A 22,728-nucleotide genomic window follows, 5' to 3' on the forward strand; every position below is an offset into this window, starting at 1 on the left:
ATTATAATAATATAAATCTATTTCCATGGTGGGCAGTCATAAGGATGTGAGCCATCTTTAGGCATTTTGTTCAATAATCTTTAAAGCAGAACTGGTCATATTGCAACAGCTGAAATTAATCAGCTTTACATTGTGAAACTCTAACCCTGAACTACATATTGAGGTTTGAGGTGCAGCAACTAAATCAGGCTTAGAGCATCTTTGCATGTGAACAAGCTACTTATTTTCTGTCTGTCTTACCTTGCTGCTACATCTCCAGCCTCTAGGTGGTGCCATTTTCATCTTTCTTGGTGGACAGAAAAGCTCACACGGGGAGGTGAGTAAACTCTCATTTAATTCAACAGAATGAAATTATACAACCAGTGGTTAAAAATCATAAATGAGTCCCATATAGGCTACATGTCTGTCTCTTCAGGGTAACAGGTTGTGCTTGTTTTTACACACTTAGTTCATGGGAAAATTGAGAAGTTACATGTTCTCCTGGTCAGGGTGGGGTTTGGGAGTGGGATGGCTTCTATTTTGATTAAGTACAGGCCTCACAACCAAACATTTCCTGTTCCATAAACGATCACTCATTGCCTGAATGTCCATATGCTGTTATGATCAAAGAGCAAAAATTGACTTTTTTTCTTATCTATTTCTTATCAAAATAAGACTCTTAGTCTCTTCATGTGCTCTTCCTGAGGAGAGACTGAACGGAGCGGACCCTCTGTGTATGTGTGAGGTAACCATGAAAATTACAGAATTATTATAGTAATATCACATCTTTAACATGAGCATCATCATATTTCTGATCATCAACAACAGAAACTTCATCCTCATCATCAAATCGCCATGAAATCATCTGAGCAAAAACATTAAAGAGTTAAAAGCCAAGCATCATCATGAGGCTGGATATATACTGGTTTGAACAGTACATTACACTGACAAAAATAAAGACTCAAATTATTAGAAGATGCACTTTATATCATATATCTGTGCATGTCAGGTGAATAAATGTAGAAAGTCAGTCCAGGGCGTCTATTTCTCTGTCCTTGTGTCTGAGTGGCGACCTGATCTTTCTAGGCTCCCAAACTGAGAGAAGTCTGGGTCTGCATGCGAGAACCCTCTTCCTCTATGTGTCTTATGAAAAGGAGAGATTAAAAGAGTGTAAGACTGGAGAAGAGAAGATATTTCTTAACCCTCCTTCGTTCAGTATCCTGAAGAATAGAACCAAACAGTCCTGTTCTATCCTCTTTTAGATCCTTGGTTCGTATCTGCTAATTTCCGAAAATATCAGACCAGACTTTGAAGAGGAGTGATCCATTTAAGACTATTGTGACTCTACCATCTACTCTTCTCCCGTCCCTTCTTTGCATGAGTGAAATATGAGCTCTCTCTGCGTTCCCTTTCTCCGTTCACCATCTAGAAGTCCATGGACATGGAGCGCTGCTGTGGGTCGACTATGGTGGTACTGTTACGAGCGCTGTTGCCACGGACACTGAGGGTTCCGCAGGCTCCTGCCATCCCGCCGCCGATCCCTCCAGCGATGCCACTAGGCCCCGCCATGCCCACTCCCCCCACCATACCCATTCCCCCCGTCATCGCCACTCCTCCTGTTATTCCCACTGATCCTCCGATCCCCCCTCCTGCAATCCCTGATGCTCCTCCTCCCATTGCTCCACCCATGGCTCCTCCTCCCACCCCACCACCACGGCCATAGATTTCACACGGGAGCTCCTCTGTGACGCGGTCCTCAATGACCTGCTGGTCGCAGTCGTGAGTCTGTGAGTGCTGCTTGTAGCCGTAGCAGCTCTTCTTGTAGCTGGCGGTGGAGTTGAAAGTCTTCATGGGCGGCGGCTTGGAGAAGTCGTTGTGGTAGGAAAGCTCCATGGAGCTAAGGGTGGTGCGGCTGTGCTTCATACTGCCGCCGCCTGTAGCCACTGAGGCCTGCGAGCCGCAGTGGTGCTCGTGGACACAGCGAGACATGGTGGAGGAGCGTCGCAGCTTGTGGAAGCTGTCCAGCTCCTCAGACAGGTCAGCTAAATCGGACGATATCTCCTTGTCACGAAGAGAGAAGAGCTCGTAGTGGGGAGGGTCGAAGACCTCCTGGAAGCCCGCCTTGTTGAAAACACCGGGCCGGCGAGCTACAACCTTGAAAGGAGAAAGATCCATTCAGACAGTTCAATTTTAGTGATTAGAAGGCCTCTTGTTCCCATTCAAACTCGTCACAAACACTTTGTCAAACTGCTTGGCGTCCCTTTATAACAGTCACACTAAACATGTCGGCAATGTTGTGAATTCCAACAAAAACACCAGCTTTGGTTTAGGCAACCAAAACACTTAGTTAAGAGAAAATATTCATGAAATTCCTTTGCCAACTAAGTACAATGTAGACTACATAGCATGAAAAACACTTTACAATACTTTGAGACAATACTTTTTTGTTTGAAATACACAATACTTGTTTGCACATTATTTATATCCATCTAAAACCCTAATTGCTCAGTGTCAAAAAGCTAGAAGCCTTTTCTAGAGTCACCATTTTGCAAAAATATTCAAGTGTTGATTGTTAAAAAAAAAAAAATGTTATTTCATATAGTCTCAATAGATAAAAATGTTTTATTTCACAGACTTCTTGTAGACTGGAAGTAGTTAAATCAAAAAATTAAATCCTCTTGAACTCATCATCTCTTATGATATACTGCATACATTTCTGATAAGGTTTGTGATGGTGTAAAATCTATGGGTGGATTTGGTCTTTCTTCACCGTCTCCAGAGCTGTGTGTGGCCCCACCTTGTCTAGAACCCCACCCTCGCTTTCAACTATGTGTCTCTTCTTTCCCGCTCAACAAAAAGTCAACCACAAAGGATGAGCTACCTTCTTCCTTGGCTGCTTCATCTGGACCAGTATAGAGATGATAAGAAGAACCAGAACTATGCCTGAAGAGACGCCAATGACGGTGCCGTGGGTCTTGGTGATCTGATGAAAAAGCCCATTAGATCGCTTCTCTGGAGTAGGAAGGGGGAGGAGAGGAGAGTAAAGAAAAGACAAATAAACAGACAAATAAACAATAAAAAAGAAAACAAATATATTTAAAGAATACATCCTAATAAACAAATATATTTAAAGAATTAATCCTAATTAACTATAAAAACCCCAATTAGTCAAAGTTAACAGAAAGAAGTTGATCACCTTTGCAGTGGTTTTCGTCCCATGGGTAGACACAGTTCTGAACTCCATTGCACACCAGGGAGTTGTTTATGCACATGTTGCTGTGGCAGAAGAATGAATTGCCTGAACATGGGGCTGCGGGCAAAGAATACATAGAGATAATGTAATTCAGGCAAAAACAACAGGAAAATAGCTGTCTAACGGTAGTGTGAAAAAGACTCAAAGCTATTTTAACAATAAAAACAATAAAAACAAAAAAACAACGATAAAAGATTGAAAAATTGGCTGTGAAAATTGGTTGAAGCGTGTAATAAAAGACAAGAGGTCTCATAAAAGACAGTTCATACAAGGCCATAAATCATAATTTCCTGCAGACACAACACCAGGGGCAATGAGGGGAGGAGATGGCAGCTTCACTGCACTGCAGCCTTCATATCGAAGGAGTTTAAAAAACAGAAGAGGGGAGATGAGGTTTCAAAACTGTGAGTAGGCAGAGAGGAGAAATATAAATATATATAAAAAGAAATATATAAATAGGAGGAGAAGATGAAGAAAAAGGCAGGTAGTGGGATGGTGGTAAAAAATGTCTTCCTGTGGTATAAGTGGTCAGGCTAGTGCCGTGAGACATCCCACATTAAAGTGACTGTTGGTGTGTGAAGGCTGCGATGGCAGAGACAGAGATGACTGGTAATTGATGCTGGCTGCTGGGCTCCAGAGATCGATGCACTGCCAGTCAGAAGGAAGAGCTGCAAAGCTCAGGGCAGATGCAGATGTCTGGGTTTTGGCAGAGACAATGTGGGGCTGCAGGGCTCGAGATGGGTAATGTGGAAGTCGCTTAAAAAAGCTGTGGCATAATATTTGTCATGTGTTGTTTTTTCCCGCATCAGACTTGAGGATATGTGTAGCAGGGCGGAACAGAGTTCACTGATTATTACCACTGTGTTATAGTTATTTTTCTGCTTTAATATATTGAGGGAAAAACAAGAATCAAAACACAGATCTCCCAAATAGCAGGTGAACATGCATAGAAACTATTAACTGAACCGTTGGCCATGTTTATTAGTCTGAAGAGAACCTTCATTAACCTTGAATACAACCGTATATTAGTCCTGGAGGTGATATTTAGGATAGACTATCTGAAATCTAATGCTTTAATAGGTCAAAAAGACAACATCTTTCTGAAACTATCCCCTGATTAAACAGAGCGCTGCATGTTTTGACATTTTCACAATTTGAAACCAAAAACAGCATTTTATGATAAAATTATTTTGTTCAAGTGTTGACAACAACAATAAAATACAAATTTGAGACATACGAAATAAAACTTTTTTTTTTTCTTTTACGATTTTTTTTACATCTCTTTAATTTAGTTTTACCTATATATGAGTCCAAATCCTAAATCCCAAATTTCACACACTGCACCTCAAAAACCCTTTGAGAGAGCAACAGAGGAAGAATCCCTCTTCCAGGACCAACACACACACAGTAAATGGTGTGTATAAGAGTAGATCAAAATAACTTGAAAAATCAGAATGACAATATTAAATTAATAAATTGCAGACATACGTGGAGAGCATAGATCCAGAGGATGACACCAAAACAGGCAGAATCTGAGCCACACAACTTCCACGTGACCAAAGACGGACTGAATGATCAGTGTAAACAAGCACGTCATCAGTACATCCTATTCAACCCATCTCTTATGGCTTGTTCACTCCTACATACTGTCCTCAACCAGATGTTTGGACTAAAATATTGGTCACTTTCTGTGTCTGACAGTTGAAACAGACTGTGGTCCGCTCCACCGGCTTCACTCACCGCTCCGAGGTCCACTGTGATGAGGGCTCTGAGCCTCCACTGCCCTCCACGACTCCTCTGCCTCAGGGTTAAATCATTTTGACAAAGGGACATGTATATATATGTGTGGAAGGGTGTGTATAATATAGTGTGTGTGTTGTGATGGAGTATCCAATCCATCTATCTCCCAGTGAGTCTGTAGATAGGGTCGCTCCCCTGACACTGGGATCACTTCTAAATCCATTATACGTGTTCCGCCTTCAAAATGTAGCGTCTCACAGTGTGTCAACAACGTTTCACTCCCTCACCCCTACCCTCCACACACACGCACGCACACACACACTTACAGACAGAAAACTCCAATCTGAACATATGCATATGTGGGTGTGAGCGAGTATTCAGTAAAGTCTTAATATGTCTGCTTTACATGTCCAAGGGGGCTCCGTCACAAGATTATAGCACATTAAGGATGATGGAGTGTAGAAAGCAAAACCCATCTTGTTCTCCGAGTGACAAAGATTAATGGTTCCCTCTGACCTCCAAGTCAACTTTCAGCCTGTCGCCGACTCTGACCAAATAAAGTTTGGAAGGTTCTCAAAAGACTTTAGACTTCCCTGGGACAAACTGTGTGATCAGAATTAACGAGGATCCAAATAGTCTTAAGGACTCTCGGAGTGAAAACCCAACACTGAATATATGCTGAATATAGAAGGCCATTACATTCTGACTGCAATGGTTATGGGTTTGCTGATGAAAACAACATTAGCATTCGCCCAGGGTTTAGGAAGTGTGCTGGAGAATGTGACAATTAATATCTCAGACTATTCAGGCATTTAATGAAAATATTATGGTGCGCTAACAGAAAAACAGTTTCCTGCATGGCAATTCATTTGCTACTTTATGTGAGACCTTTCACATCTGTTAGAAAGTTTCTTGTCCTTCAAAAATTATGAAGCTTAATGTATAATTACTTCTAGTAGATCCATTAACCCTACTCAGCTTTTCTTTTCACATAAAATAGATGAATTCCTATTTTTCTGTGGTAAGTGGCCTTTAATAGGCATAGTATCATACTGCGACATGCATATAATAAATGATTTGATGCTTTCAGTAATTTAAAAATGCTGGAGTAAATAATTGGTTTTGTCATATCTCTGCTCTAAACATGGCCCAGTGTAATTAGCTTTCCATGCTGAAATGACACTTGACACACCGTGTCGGCTGGTGATTACTGACGCAGACAGAATGCAGGACCTCATAAATCAACTGTTCTTGGGTCCGTTTTCTGTGTGTGGGTGGATAAAGCCGTGACTGTTGCATTAAAGTGATGGTGTGCTTTTGAGCCATCACAGAGAGTTACACAGTCACAAGGGACAAAGGAAACAGAGATTTGTCTATTAGGGATCTCCATTCTTCTAAACACAATTCATACCAAACCCGAACAAGGACATGGAATCGAGGCAACGTCTTGTTTGGTCACAATGTCATATTTTAAATGAGATAGAGACCAAACAGATAAACAAATAGTTCAAAATCAATCAGTTTCACACCAAAGAGGCCCTCTTCCTATTGTTGTTGTTGTTGTTGTGTTGAATTAATAAAGAGCTACAGAGAGCCACAAACAGAGAAAAAGAAGTGCTAAGCAATAGCATAGCACATACAATTAATGTATAACAAGATGGGAAAACAGGATCAAGGCAGAGGTATGTGGTCAAGAAAAAGAGTACTCACGATCAACAAATGAGGTAAAGAGCATGCGGAATCGGCTCAGGCGGCTTTTTTCATCCGCCCACATCCGCACGACTCCCACGCCGTTATCCAGCATCACATCATTGGCCACGGTGCTACAGAACTTGGCCTTGAGGTTCTCAATGGAGCTGCTTCCGTCGTACACGGCCACAAAGTTCTTCTTGCACTCATTAGAGTGTTCCATCTGGTACTCCATGAAGCGCAGGTAGATCTGCAGGTAGACAGGAGATGCAGATCAATGTGGAGGCAAAGGAACTCCAGACCTCCACAACAACCCTTGCTTGTTCGCTGTCTAACCATAGCCAGCCGCCGGACTCTTTATGAACGCAAAAAGATTGAAATTATCATAATAAATTAGGAAAACAAATATGGTAAAAAAAAAAAAAAAGACAGCTAATAAAGAAAATAGAAAATATCAAAGCAGAACCCTGAGGTAGATTGGAGACCTAAGCATGCTGGGATAGAAACAGTATAAACAGTTTAGAAGATGCATTTACGGACAATAGGATCAAATCATGTAAATATAATACAAGTTGTGAACTTACTTTATATACTTATAACTTCCTCCTTAAAAAAGTCAGTCTTTGAAATTAATTGTGACGGCGCTGCCTGCTCTGTTTCCCACATCCCCTCTCTTCTGTGAGATGTGACTCAATTTAGAAAATGCTACTGGGGCTGCAGGCTAGTGAGCTGAATCTGCACCTCTTCCCAACATGAAAGAGTCTGGCCTCAGACCACAAAACTAGTTTTGTGCTCGGGCCACCCTTATAAAGTCAGAACTACTCTCTAATGTGATATTCTACTCACTTAAGATTTGACGGAATTATCACACAAAAGTAGACCAGTGTGTCCTCCTTCCTCACAGGTGGAACTAAGAATAGTAGCGATAAGCCTTTACAGTTAGCTAGCATATTCAATAGGAGTTTTGGGGGAAATTGCAATACAACTTAAATAAAATAATAATAGTAAATTAAACAGACCTTTTTCACTACATACATTGTTTTGTCAGAGCAGGAAAAGCACAGCTGTTGCTAATCACATTAATGATGGCTCTTTTCTATTGTGTCCCAGTAAGTCACAAGTGTGACGGTGAGACAGCATGTACAATAAATAACAAGACCCTGAAACCGACGCAGCTAAAGGAATTCAGCCATCGGTATTTATGATTTACACATATGCTTTTCCTACTGAGGCATGTCCAACTGTCTTTGTTAGTCAGGCCAAGTACAGAGCCTGAGGTTTGCACCTGCCTGCCGTGAAGTTATCCTCAACACATAGTAGTGTTACATTTCAACTCGCAAGGTAATTACAAAATAATGTCTCTAAACTATTTGAATAAGTCAGCAGTAATTACATGATGAGATCTAGGCGACAAGGGGCCAAAACACTGATGAAACTTCAGCACATTTAGCACACAGACTCCTGTAACTGTGCAGCAGTTAAGGAGCTGCTCTTATGCTGCTGCTGAGTGTGCTGCTCTGCTCCTTCCGCTTCGTCAAGCTAATGGATCTGGCTAGGCAACTCGGTGCTGCTGCTAAATTCAGATCCTCTTCACTGCTGCCTCACACGCAGCACCAGTGAAATGACTGTGGAGACTAATCTGTGTGTGCATTTGTGTGTGTGAGTGAAAGAGAGGACAGGTAGAGTATGTGTGTGTCAGTCATGCGTGAACGTTTACATGTGTATGCATGTAATATTACATATGGGTGTAAAAGGTAATTTCTTACTGTACTTCATGTGCCAGTATAATACGAATTTGTGACTGTATGTATCTGCTGTTTTCATTTGATGAGCAAGAATATGCGTGTGTGTGTGTGTCAGTGTATCGTTAGGAGTTATATTGAGTGAGTAGTATAGGAGGAGAGTGCTGATGACTCATTTAGTCATGAGGCAGAGCAGCAGTGAATCAAAGCTGGGCAGGTTATGGTTGTAATTCCAATGGGGTGTCAACTACCCACATATCAGAATGTATGGTAACACATAACTGGGTTTTTGATCTTGGCTTGAAAATGTACTTATGAATATCCAGGGCTTCATTTCCGCAATACAATCTGCCTGCATTGCTTTTTCCCATGCTGCCTCTTTGTATTTGCACTGCTTATATCCATTATGCGTTCAATTACAATCACAATACAGACATGGCCACTGGGAGGCTTTCTTTTCAGTGACTGGAAAACACAACCACATTATTTATGCCTTCATACAGAATGTGTAACAATAAGAATATGAATTCTCACAAACTGAAAAGGAATGATGATGTTAACACGATAATCACTGTCAAGGTGAAGTGCTGGAGCAACTCTACTAACAGATAGCTTGTACATACAGGGACTCTGAGCTTTAGAGCATCTCCCCAATTTAACTATACACTGCAAGAGTTCATGGTTAATTTCATTTTGGATTACTATTGATATCTGGGATGGACTGCATGTGCGAGATGATATGTTGTTTCACTTGCAATGTGGCCCAGCTAAAAAAGCAACTCCATGCAGTTTTTGCCAATATATACTGATTACAATAATAATAAAAACATCAACAATTTGACCGAAATAAACATTCAGCCTTGGAATGCACTCGGAGGGATGCGCAACAACCCATTTCAGGATCTACACATGTAGTGAAATGGTAGAAAATAACTGATAACAAAGTTGTTGATGATTCAGATGTCCTTGAATATTGTTCAGTTGAGTAAGTAGCAGTGTCTAAAACAAATATCCCTCAAAGATTAAATGAATATTTTATATCATAACTACTTTGAGTATACAAAGGCGTGCATTTGCTTTTGAATTCTGAATTTAAGTCATCCACACCAGACTGGCTGTGGATCGTAGCTATTTCAAAATAGAGACTTCTCAAAGTATAAAGCATGGGTTGACGGATGAGATAGAAGCAACACATTTCAATTTATCTACTGATGAATATGGTCCTTTGTACTGACCTTGGACTGAGGAGGAGCCTTGATGGTCCAGATACAGTCCAGAGCATCACCAGCCTTCACTTTCTCTTCCTCCTCCACCTGACTGGAGCGAATAATTCCATCCCATCCGCCAATTTCAAACTGACAGTCTGTACAGAGACAGAAGAAATGTGGAGGAGAGAAAAAAGGGAAAGAAAGAAAGAAAGAGAGAGGTAAAGGACAGAGAAGGTGAGAAAGGGGTCATACGGAGGTACATGAGAGAAGTAAGACAGAAAAAAGAGAGGAGAAAGAGGTAAAAGGTGTAAGATGAAAAGAGGAGCATGACAGACAGGGACAGACGAAGGATTTTATTTAAAAAAGTAAAGGATTTAAGGTGGAATTGGAGTGAGCACAGAGGATTAGGACAAAGGACAAGAAGAGGACAGGGGGAAAAAGGTAGAACAACCGGGAGGGAAGATCAGGATGAAAGAGGTGTGTGTTCCTTCATACGTTTAAATTTGTGCATGTGTGTGTATGTACATCATCTAACTTCATGTACAATTGTGTGCTTATCAAGGTACATTTGCATGTTCAGCATTCACGGCAGAGATCGCCTCTGGTAAGCTTCTGAGCTAAGAGGAGCTCTTCAAAAAGGATCGAACACAAATCAGCGAAATAGCGAAGAGCTTACCTGGGATGGGATTTAGCAGTCCGCCCACGTGCAGATGGAAATCAGGGTCTGAAATGATAAGATTTGGGAGGCACATTACTCTCAATCCACACAGCAGGAATGGATAAGCAGAGAACACAAGATACGATCCCATTAAGCCAGGCCAGATGAAGCAGAGAGGGGGCTCTTTGAAGCTAATATCTGTCGCCTGATGGCAGACACCGATTTCTAGACATATTGGGTGTAGATTCAGGAGGTTCTAATAAAAGTAAGGGAAGGAAGGCTATGATATTTTTGGAGATGGTGGATTCTCCCTTAAATTTTGGGGGACTTTATAAAAATCAAATGAACCCGATCCCGTGTTTTACATATCTAACCCAAAACCTTTGATGCATACAGAAATCATCTTAAAGAATGTGAGATTGCACTGTGGAATTACAGTAAATTAACTGCCAATATACAAGTTGAATGTCCCTACCTGCAATGAAGGTGTACTTTATGCGGAAGCCCAGGCTCTCCAGCTCATCGTCGCTGGTGAACTTTATCCACATGAAGCGCCCCGTCGATGTAACCAGGCCCGGGTTCTTTCCTCCACAGAAGCGATCAATGAGCGGCGAGAACCCAAATGGCCCATCGCGGATTTCGATGTGATCGAAGCGGCAGTCGAATGATGGCTCAATGAAGTAATTCTTATCAAAAGCTAGCTGAATCCTTTGTCTAGGAAGCGCTTTGGACGAACAAGGGAGTGGGGAGAGAAAGGAAACAAAGGGGCTAAATCCACGACAGGAATAAAATTAAATCTTGCTTTTGCAGGACAAAGGAAAATCTGGATGGCATTTGAATGCATAAAATAGAGGCAAATATGAGTTAATCTGGATTTTGAAGTTGAACACTCAGGCTGTTACTTCTAACCTTCTAATCCTCAGCTGACTGCATGGAAAGAAAACTTTTTAGAAGCTGGCTAAAAATTAGGCAAAGGGTATTATAGGAAAGTAAAGCTCATTTTCCAAACATGGATTCATAATATCGCTGATCTTATCCATTTGTTAAAATGATATATTTTTGTCATTCAAACATCGCTGACTTTTAAACATTCCCTACAGCTTTTATCAGCCATATACACAAAAACACACACAATTATTGAGCAATATTTGGCACTTGGGGCATGAGAGGAAGCATGCACCAGTCAAGAACAGCACCAAGTTAAAAGGGACCAAAATAATGGAAGGAGAGCTTCTTTATCTTGCCATTGCAGTGACTAAGGACCATTGTGAGCACAGGGGATGCTTGCCCTACTTTACATGTGCTTCACATGTTCAGCATGTTGGATGAACCAAATTAAGGTCCTGCTGTCTTAATTTTCAAGTATGATTCAGCCTTGATGCTCTCCCAAATACAGCCCAACAAAACATCAGATTAACATAGATGTTTGACTTAATTAAATCACCCTAAGATCATTTAGACTTTGGTTTGTGGTTGACAGCATTATAAGTACATATCTGCATCTATGAACTTTACGTGCATAACTTATGAGAGAGCCAAAAGGATACACTGTAATTTTCTTTACATTTAACATAAACACTATAGTGCATACATCCACATATGCATCAGCAGTTGCATAGACAGTGCACAGTGCAAGTATATGCACACATGTGTACATACATACACAAACAGGGACACTGTCAAAGATGTCATCACTGTTATCTCTGAGTGAGTGCATGCAGAACATTGCAACCATAGCAGAAACTGCAGTTCACAAGTTCACCTGTCATGCAAATCCACAGTATGTCTATCTACTGCATGGCCCGGGCTCTTTAATAACGCCCCTCCCACACACAGAGGAAGTATTTAACAAGGGCAGTTCATGGCTCCCTTGGGGGATGAATACTACTAAAGATGCTGAGGGCGGGGCTTTGAATCATCTCTGGCATGGAGAAGCCGAGCATGCCCCGTCAGAGAGGGAAAGGAAAGAGGGTAGGACATGTGTAGGGTACGGTGTGCGACTAGATTTGTGTCTCTGTTCTTGTCTTTGAATTTGAGCCAGAATGTTCTTCCATCCTGCTTGAGTGAGCAGCTTGTACGTCTGCACTTCCTGCTATCAGTGATTTCATTCCCTGGTGCGTGGAGTCTTATTCTATCTATAACTTCCTACCTCCCTCACACACACACACACTCATATACACGCGCGCACACACACACTCATATACGCGCGCACACACACGCACACGCACGCACGCACGCACGCACGCACGCACACACGCACACACACACACACACACACACACACACACACACACATACAGTTAATACCGAAAGAGCAGAAACTTCAATCACTCGATCTATTGAGCTGATGAACTGGAGGACATGACATAATCAATGAGTCTGACTAACCACTAATTATGATGACAAAGCTATTTGATTATTACTTGTGTCAAATGTGAGCCTCTCTCTGTGTTTGAGGGGCAGAGAAAAGGCTGAATATTGGCACTTGGATACGAATATGACCAAAGACATTTAGACCAAATAATGGCGGCTGGTTTTGTCTGTCACAGACCCACTGCAATGTTCTCCTGCACACACCATTGAGCCACCTGGAATGGAGTCACTGGTTATTCATCAACAACAGGTCTAGGCTTGATTTGTCCACAGGGGGAGCCCTTGAGCCATGTGTGAAACCTCTCCTCCACCACCACAAGCCAGTACCACACACTTCTCATGAATGGCTGCACTTTTAACTTTATGGAACGTTCATCAATTTAGTGTGAAAAGCATTCCCAAACCTTATCTCCTATAGCTGTTAATGACACCACTTGCATTATGTGTCCTGTGCGGCATGCCACTGCTATTTCTGGTAAACACTAAAGCGTTGACAAGTATACCGGCAATTCAGCTATATGCAACCAAAGCTCAGCTTTGTATAGCAGAAGTTCATCTGTTTTAGGTTTCATTCTATAGCGGAGTCTTCTGGCAACCCCTGCCAATAGAAATGAACACAGCACTACACTGATTAGGCCAAAAGTCAGGGGCTACCCATAATGCGCCACTCTCTATCATTTTCAAAGGGTTATATCTGTGGGGTGAAACAAACCTAGGATGGCTCATTCGAAAAAATGTCAAGCTGATTGCCCGCCAGCAAAGGAACAGAAAATCAGATAGTGGCGAGGTTATATAAAACAATGTCAGTCAGACTAATGACATTCACTAAAGGAGGCAATATGCTGAAAGGCGGGAAACTGTGTCCTCTGTTCTGACGACAACAGCTATCGAGCAGAAGATGAAGTGCTCAAATGAAAAAAAAAAAGGATCCTGCTTTACCTTCCAGGATATAAACACACTCCTTGTTGGGCGGGTAGGTGTTGGGGTAGTTTGGCGACGTGAACACCCCCCCATTGATGTTGCGGACCCACGTGCCACAGTCGTTCTGGTTGGGACTCTGGCTGCCATGTTCGCTTGGGGAGTCTTGAAGCAGAAAGGCAGAGAACAGAGGGACAGATGGGTTATTGAGTCAGGGGATCAATGAGCGAATGATTGGAAAGCAGGACGAGTAGAGGGAGGGTTGGCGGGAGCGAGAAAAAAGAGAGGAAAAAGCCAGCAAGAGGGAGAAATGGCAGGACAGAATTAAATCCTGTGATTCAAGGAGAGGTAATGCCCCATATTAGGGTGAGACAACATTAATGGAACAGAGGAGCATTTGAGCTGTGGCTTACCTTTAGTTCTCTGTGCCAGAGCGAAACCCTCTTCTATTAGAAAGAAGAGTATCCACGCTGCAAAACGGAGATATAACACATTAGTCACAGGTGACAGAATACTGCATCTATATCCCCGTTCGCAGAAACGAGAACATAGAAATCCATTCAACAACCGCAGAATAAGTACGTGTGTGATCAGCTGCAATATTGATTTCACATGGCCTTGACGAATACCAAGGTAAATATAGATCTATAATATTTTCAAGTGGATCTCTGGTTGAATTTGTACCTTTTAAAAAGGCAGTGCCGACTAACAGCGAGAAGAGCTGTAAGGGAAAACATAAGGTATGTGCATTTATGGTATAATTATGTAATTGTTAATGCAAAGGGAAAATATTTCTAGAATAATTTATATAGTCAATATAATAGTTTCTGTAACATGATGTAGGTGCTGGAGAACTGCAGAGATTATTGTAGTCAAAGCATTAGAAGTAATAGAACAGCAGCTGTGCAGAGGGAATTGACTCTCCATATGAACAGTAATAGCAATAGTAGCTGGAGCAGCAAGTAGTAGTTCATTAAAGATAATTTTTTGAACCATCAACCCTCATCCGAACCACAAGACTCCAACCTGCTAATCGGCGGCCTCTAGGCACCAGATACATGACGCATTAGCAGAAAAAACAGGATTACAGGCTCCAAGGCTTACAGCCCCGGCGAGGAGACATTTGGGCAGAGCATGCACGGCTACAGACAATAGGTGAAATATGTAGTATTACAATGATATCTGCACTGGGGGAGAGAATGCGTTACAGCTCCTGACACTGTCCTGCGCTGATAAGCCACTGTAGACCTGATCCCCTCTGAGTTCATAATAGGTTGGCCCGCTCACATTGAATTAGAGAGCGAGCGAGAGCCTGGCACGTTACATAATGGCACCCGGGAAGGAGGGATGAAAAAGAAAAAGAGGGGGAGCGAGAGAAACAGAAACCGAGAGAGAGAGAGAGAGCGAGAGAGAGAGAGAGAGAGAGGGAGAGAGAGAGAGAGAGAGAGAGAGAGAGAGAGAGAGAGAGAGAGAGAGAGAGAGAGAGAGAGAGAGAGAGATGTGGGTGGGGGGTCTAATGAAGAAGAATCTATGGTTAACATAAGCAGTGAATACAACCGCACCAATGAGCATGCATGTTTGAATGGACTCGTTTTAAAATGCACACGCCTCCCTCCCTCCCAGGCTCCAGGTTTCTCATTACTTGCATCTACATTATCTCGTGATGAAGATTCCTAGATGGGAGGAGGAACGACCACAGACACTTATAGAGAACAGACCACCCAAACGCACCCAATAACCAAATGATGCTGTGACGGCACATAGGCTCTCACTGATGCTTTTTTCTTTGGTTCTGTTTTTACATTATACGCCAATCATTAAATCATGGAGATAGTGTGGGTGGGGTGGGGGGCATTGTGAACTTCTGCTGCCCTCAACAGAGCTTGGAAACCTGTCATCCTCTTAGATACTTTTACAAAAACAGACTGTAAGAAACAAGCAACGATTATTTCACCTGTAAGAGTTTTAAACCGAATAGGAGCTGCCTCGAGCTGCAGTGGAAGAAATGTGTACCAAACATATCAATATTTAATCAACTTATTCGGCAAAAGTTGCATAATTTAAGCAGTCATTTGTAACATCTTTTTGTAATATAAATAAATCACAAGCTAAATAAGAGCTGCAACCAATTATCCCACCAACATAACAACTTGTGAAGGCCTATAAAAACGGATGATGGATGATACCATATGTACATAAAAAACGTCAATGAACAGGCTTTCCAGAAAGCATCCCACTTCATATTTGTTTTCACTCCCTGTGTCAACAGACTGTACATCTACTGCAGGTTGGGTCATTCATGTGTCATGTGCAGCTAAATTTATTAAAATAAATTTCAATTCAATTTAAATCCTCACATCCCACTGAAACAGTTGTATCTGACCTCTGATCATTTTGGAAGAGGGGGAGGGGGGGGGGGGGTCTCCACGGGTTGAACCTCACGGTTCTTGGTCATGTCGTTTCATTTTTACATCACTCCTTACTTCCTCTTACGAGCCAAATTGAGGCTGTAAACTGAAAATAAAAACACAGCCTTCTGTAGCACAGGATTAACAAGAGGTTGGACGTAATATTATAAAGCTCATAATGTGGGCTTTGCCTATCCCATCTGCCTTAAGTCTCATGACAATTAATAGGACTGTCTCCAAATCAGCCAGAATATACTTTGGTACATTAGTAGCCTTAAGGCTAGCCTCGTAATGAGGCAAAGAGTGGGTCCAAAGTCGCGAGAGTAAAAGGTACCGATTAAGCTTTATATCTAACGTCCATAGAAAGATTACTTTGTTTTGTCTTTCATCCGTCATGCTTTTACAACTCAAATTATGAATGACGCCACTGATGTACGTGACAGAGGAGCCACACCTGTGGCCACTTGAGAGCTAATTAGGCCGGACGTTACATGCATTAATAGTTCGGCTGTGTAGTTTAGGCTCTTAACAGTGAATCAGCTAATGGCCAAAAGAACACACGCTTTACAAATATTTACCTGTTCATGTCCTCCACCCCCTCTCCCCCGCCCCACAAGCTAGCTACTGCAGTTAACTGTCCACAACAGGCAGCGGGAGCGCTTCACTGAGCGCATCAAAGGTGTTGCCAGCCGTGTCCGGCCACTGGCGCCGTGGCGCGCGCCGCAGGTGCTGAAAGCGCGGGACAGCTGTGGCTGGAGCCGGACAACACGCAGTACGCGCGCACGCGACGACAGACATTGCCGTATGACTCAGAACTTGGGGAGCTTTCTTTGCCACGGAAGACAAACTATCTATTGCAGGACGTTCAGTTGCGAGGAATTTAGTTTGAAGTGACATGAGCCGCTGTTTATTTTCTTTAACATTTAAAAGAACATATTCGAAGAAACATTGTGACACCTATTTGGAACCAACAACTGCAAACGCGCTTCTTTCAGTGGCCACATTTCCGTGATGACACGATGTTTTTGTATGTAGACGGTCCAACTGTCCGCTTGTAGGAAACACCTTAATGCTCCCTGTTGGACTTCATATATTTGACCTTTGCTGTCCATTTCCATAACGAATCACAAATAATCAGCTAGCACCCACGAATAGGCTGGTATTGGCAGAGACACACCTCGCAGTGCCCAAACGGCTAACCCGCTCTGGTCTTGGTCCCTTGTAACATTACGCGCAAATGGCTCAGCATCAGGACCATTTGAATGATGGATCCTCTTCTTTTTTTTCCATTTGATGACGATGCTCAAAACTAACACGCGACGTTTTATGAACCATTTGGTATGGGGCTATTTTAGTTTATTTTCATATTGTTCAAACCAGCGGGAATACCCAAACTCAGACAACCCTCTCTGGCTTTTTGCTGAATCTTAGAAAATTCGAAGCACACTAAAATATGCTGGAACTTGAATTGCAATGTCGATCAGTGAGGTGGGCAATACAACACAATATTTAAACAGTCACGAGAGGGCAAGTTAATACCATGAAGACAAATAAATAATAGACAGAGAGAAAGAGAGAGAGGGTTGAAGCAAAGGGTCAGTTTGCATGCATTCGCCTGTTATTTAGCGCTCTATTTTCAGAGAAAGGCATAAAAAATGAGTAAATCTGAATCGGCTCTAAAAGCTGATCCATAGTAAGGATTTTTAGATTGGCATGCCCTAATTGCTATGGACGTGTTGAAATTCACCTGCAAACAAAACACCATCATCCATCCTCATAAAAAGAAAGAAAGAAAGGTAAAGAGGAAGATGCATTTAATCAAAGCATTAAAACAAACTGCCGGTTGCCCAATGGACCTTCACGCGCATCGCGGATTCTCGAGCAGCTCGTGTCCAACTCACCTCTGTGCATTTCTTCTCGCGGTGTGATTCCGACCAAGAAGCACCTGTTTTTTTATACTAAAAACGCCCTTCTATTCTGTCCATTTTTGGGTCCACTAGTTCTTCACGAAATCCAACTTTTCTCTGACAACCGTAAATCCATTGCGCAGAGAGCCACGCACCGAGTTCCAAGTCGGTCGGCGGTCCCGCTGCGTTTGGCTGGAGGATGAACACGGCGACGAGCCTCTCAGCCAGCCATCGTCACCGAGAACGCAAGCTTGCAGCGGGACTACGGTAGAGATGGCATAGATGAATAGACTGATCCAGGCGGGCTTCACGCGCTCTAGGAGAGGTAGGTATCCAAAAGACGCATATGGATGGACGGTGTATGGAGAGAGAGAGAGAGAGAGAGAGAGAGAGAGAGAGAGAGAGAGAGAGAGAGAGAGAGAGAGAGAGAGAGAGAAACAAAGAGAGAGAGATGCGGGGGAGGAGGGAGAGGAGGAAGAGGAGAGTCCGCCGCTGTCTGCTCTCCGTCCGTGTCTGAACTAAGAAATGCTCCTGAACGAGGCTCATTTAAGCCGTGGGCGCTGCTTACATCAATGAGTGGCTTGTCATGAGCATATAGTGAAAGTGCACGCAATGAAGAAATCCCATTTCCGGTCGTTTCTTTCAAAGTAAACCATACTGGAAAACTTGTTACAACAACAAAAAAATGAAGTGAATTCAAGAAACAATGCAGGCTCTGAACAAAAGACTAATTTTGGCACTAGTTAAACATTGTGATGATCTTGTCACAAGTGAATTATTCGGGCGATGTACTATCTGAATTGATGATATTCCCGGCTAAAATGGACAGGTTTCAAATGAAGACTGGTGCACAATGCATGAGGAGAAATCTCTGAATAATTAGTCTTTTATTTAAATAAAATACAGTACAAGTGTGTGCACTTCATAGACAACGTATGTGTTGTATATTGTCTATGAAGTGCACACACTGTTTGTAGCCCAGTTTTGTGTTGAATCAAGTCCTCACATTGAGAACAATATAGTTATTGATTCTGCTGTCGTGTCCAATAGCAAAACGTAAAGTTTCTCTCACTGTAAGAAGTTGACCGGCGGCAGCCGCAATATAATCCAGCATCTATCCATTAAACCAAAGATGTCAAATGTAAACACTGCTTTTATCTCTCAATTTATATAGAAACTTGTATAGTGAGCAGCAGGATCCCTAAACGCTGCTTGAAATATAATTAAACATAAATGTTCAATAAATAACTATTTGTTCTGAAGCTTCTGTTAGGACAGTGGAAAACTGTTTTCATGTATTCTATGCTTTTATTTTTTAAGCTCAATTGCCTCGTTTCCGGTTAAATTCAAAATCTCTGTCCAGTTTAACAGACTGTAGCATCTCCCTCCCAGCAAACACACACACTGGAATGTATTGACAGTCAATACTCTGTATTGACACCCCCACCCTCCATCCGTATGAGCTTTGCATCAGTTGTGATCATCTTAAAGGCTTCCAAACTCATCTGCCATGCTGTGAAGGTTTACTCTCCGCATGCATTATTGAGCAGAGCGGCTCCTGAAGAGGGGTGCGGGCCCAGAGGGGTACTCAAGGGGCCCTTTGGAAAATGAAAGGCAGCTTGAATTCACTGCTGCTTTAACTTACTACTACACATTTAGATAATGAGAGCATATAACAATAACTATTTTCACTGTAAATGTCCTTTGAGCTTCCCAGCAACAAAATATAAAAGAGGTATTCCCAGAAAGGAGTTTCAGGGGAAGAATTTTTAGAATCAGTGAATTATGTGTTTGTGACAGTATCTTATTATTTCACACATTTAAAAAATATAACAGGTCTAATAATACACAAAGTAAGCAACACAGAGTAATTTAAGCAGAAGAAACCTTTATTATCATCCTCGTTAAGTAAGCAAATTTAGTAGCTTGAACATTCATTCATAAAACAAACCGGCAAAATGAAATAAATTACACACACCCGTAATTAATTATTAGTTTAAAAGTGCAAACGGCTTGGGAAGGCATGGGGTCATTTTCGTGATATAGATATCTGTACCTTAGCACTTCGCCGGATTAAAAAATGACAACAGAAATTAAAACCACGTCTCGACACAAGCTGGAGAAAAACACCTTCAGCAGTTCAAAATGAAAACGGGTTTTGAGACTATTTGCGGAGCCTCGATGCAGTAGCATTAGACATTTTGCAGGATATGACACAGAAACTCTTTATTTATTTTTTGGCACTCCCACGATGCACTGTGATACGATCAACTGAGAAAAAGGACGAATTTACACTCAGCAGACCTGAAGGCAATGCTTGATTTTAGCTTTTGGTGAGATTGGTATCATGACGCTGTGTGTGTGTCCGTATTGTGTTCACTTTGCAACCAGTTGCTGCTGCTGCAGTTGTAAGGGGCGATAAATATCACAGAATACAGTTAAGTGTAATTTCACAGGTCATAAAATTGGAAGAATGTATTTTCTATATCTTAATAAAATTAAAAAAGGCAGAAATTAATCAACTGGACCAAAGACAATGGACAGTAACACAAACACACCGAGATTTCAAGTAACGTTACACATTGTAAACACTGAGCCAAAGGTGTTTCCCTTCCAGTGAATAAACAAACAGCTTATAATATTTAACTCAATTTTTCGGACGTTTCAACGGAAATCAGTGTCATTTTTTACTCGAAATGATCCTCTAATAGCGTCACTGATCGTCATGCTGCTGACTACAGCCGGTCCAAAGCAATCCCTGCTTTGTCTCCATTAGGATTTGCTCGTGTCTCCATGGCCTTGTTGGAGCTCCTGTACATCTAACACCGGAATGAATAAATAAAATGGAACATAAATATTTCACGTCTAACTGAAGGACTGAGAAATATCAAAAAGAAACGTTTTGGGGCAAACAAGGATACGTTTATTGGCCCTTGAAACGGGGCAGAGTGAAAAATCTGTGTGACGAGGGAAGGAGGGCGAGGCGGAGGCAGGGAGGATGTTCTCCCAGGATGCAGTTCTCCTCCTTCACATGGCATCGAAATGGAAACGGTGGGCTTCCTGCCTCTTCTCCCGGTCGTCTGCTTTCTGCACACGCACACGCACACGCACACACACACACACACACAGTGAAGGATTTGTGGTCTAATTTCATTCAAAAACATTCTCTTCTTTATATAGCTGCTTCACTTGTTGCCCATTTAATAAGCAGGCTCCTCCAAGGTAATCACACAAAAGAATCAACAAGTGGTAAAGTTATCGTTTCTCTTCGTTGGCTTAGCTCCCGTGTTGCTTTTCGAGTGCAGGATACAACTCGGCTCTCAACTGTCTAAACCCCTCCCTCGTCACTTATGGGCCAGTTTTGCATTCATCTCCAACATTTTGTAAAACCTTGACAGAAAAACATTAAAAAAGCGTAACAAAAAGGAGACCGACATTTTACTGACAAAAAGTGAAACTAAACGAATGAAGTCAAATGACTAAAGTGTGACTAAAACTAAAACTCCTTTGACATAGCAGGGCTAAAATCAAATCAAAACTAGGCGCTAAAATGAACAGTGGTGTGTCCATCCATGTATATGTGTGTGTGTGTGTGTGTGTGTGTGTGTGTGTGTGTGTGTGTGTGTGTGTGTGTGTGTGTGACACAACATTATTATTCCAAAACCTCAAGCTGCAGTCTCCTGTTCAGCGATCGCTTTGGGCTGGAACAGCAGCCTCTTCTAACAATCAGGACTAAAGTGAACAGCGCTAAAGTCCGTTGTGATAGGCCGAGCCACACTGTCATATGTTCACTCATCAAACATGGCCGCAGAGCTTCCTTTATTGGGCCCACTAGTAGATTAGTGGAGCGTCAAGTCCCTTTTGCTTGTCACAACAGCTAATTAATTTGTTGAAAAGGAAGAGAAAAAAAAGCCTTTTGTAAATGAAATAAAGTATGATGAAGTCTTTGGTCTAATTGTTACATATGAGAGTTCAATTAGACTTCTGGTGGGAAATTAAACCTTTAATGCTCAATTACAGTGGCACAGCTAGGAAATAAAGTTATCTGAATTATCATAATTTCGGTACATCCACGTCATATAGAGTCTCGGAGGGATTGCTGAAAACATAGACTATATAATAAACTAGCTAAAAAGACTATGACAAACACACACCTTCTTAAACAGGGAAAAGGCCTCTCTGGATAAAGGTTTATAAAGGGATAGTACACGTGTGTTTATATGCAACAGTCGTCCTCACTGAAACAAAACTAGTTGTACAAGAACAAACACAGGAAAATAAATGCAGTGTACAGAGTAGAAACCTGCATAGATGGCAGCTGCGGTGAAACTCTGCTGTTTGTTTATAGTGGACAGTGCTGTATTTAAAGTAAGAATATTCCAATAGAAGTAAAAGTCCTATATTGAATTAAGTATTCCCAAAAGTATGAAAAGTAAAAACACTTTTATGTGATTTAATTGTTTTTGTATTATTATATTAATTCATGTTTTACATTATTGTATACTATACTGTTAGCAGCACTTTAAAGGACAATTGTGGACAGTGTGTTTCAACACAATACACAGAATCCCACACATTGAAATAGCTTTTGTAATTATTCATCTTCTCCACAAAGGCTGTGTCTCAACTCATGTGTAAGTAATAGATTACAAATGTCACAGTCCTCGTTCGGTGTAGAAATGCACTCGAAAAAATGTAACCAGAAGCGAATATGAGGCTTCTGCAGTCTGGGTTCATCAAACCAAGCAAGTTTTACCTCCAAAAGTAACAAGCTTTTTTTAGTGCAAATGTCCCTTTTTTATCACGACAATTGGGCCCCATGTCTCTTAAATTTTCTTTTTATTAAAAAAAAT

General features: G+C 41.7%; 2 protein-coding genes across 2 annotated transcripts in view; both read right to left on the reverse strand.

Moving 5' to 3' along the window:
* Positions 1-315: 315 nt before the first annotated feature.
* On the reverse strand, positions 316-18,422 carry LOC137786820 (neuropilin and tolloid-like protein 2). Its single transcript, XM_068578932.1, has 10 exons — positions 17,870-18,422; positions 13,974-14,030; positions 13,582-13,725; positions 10,745-10,993; positions 10,288-10,335; positions 9,639-9,766; positions 6,683-6,911; positions 3,176-3,289; positions 2,861-2,991; positions 316-2,133 (listed from the first exon to the last, which is right to left on the reverse strand). Exons 1-10 carry the CDS (start codon positions 17,877-17,879, stop codon positions 1,405-1,407), a joined length of 1,839 nt encoding a protein of 612 aa, XP_068435033.1. The 5' UTR covers positions 17,880-18,422; the 3' UTR covers positions 316-1,404.
* A 1,330-nt stretch (positions 18,423-19,752) lies between these two features.
* Positions 19,753-22,728, reverse strand: part of itfg1 (integrin alpha FG-GAP repeat containing 1) — a 118,509-nt gene continuing 115,533 nt past the window's right edge. Inside the window, exon 18 of the mRNA XM_068578944.1 lies at positions 19,753-20,962. Within this exon, the coding sequence (XP_068435045.1) occupies positions 20,903-20,962 (60 nt within the window). The 3' untranslated portion in view covers positions 19,753-20,902. The remainder of the gene's footprint in view (positions 20,963-22,728) is intronic.

Source organism: Clinocottus analis, unplaced genomic scaffold (assembly GCF_023055335.1).
Source record: "Clinocottus analis isolate CAN_PGR_092001 unplaced genomic scaffold, fCliAna1.0.p SCAF_1, whole genome shotgun sequence".
Taxonomy (NCBI): Eukaryota; Metazoa; Chordata; class Actinopteri; order Perciformes; family Cottidae; genus Clinocottus; species Clinocottus analis.

Excerpts from the sequence above, each read along its gene's own strand:
- LOC137786820 (XM_068578932.1), bottom strand. Across the intron at positions 10,994-13,581 it reads GTGTGTTTATATCCTGGAAG|CGCTTCCTAGACAAAGGATT; the intron begins GTAAAGCAGGAT and ends GTTCGTCCAAAG. Across the intron at positions 10,336-10,744 it reads AAAGTACACCTTCATTGCAG|ACCCTGATTTCCATCTGCAC; the intron begins GTAGGGACATTC and ends TTATCATTTCAG.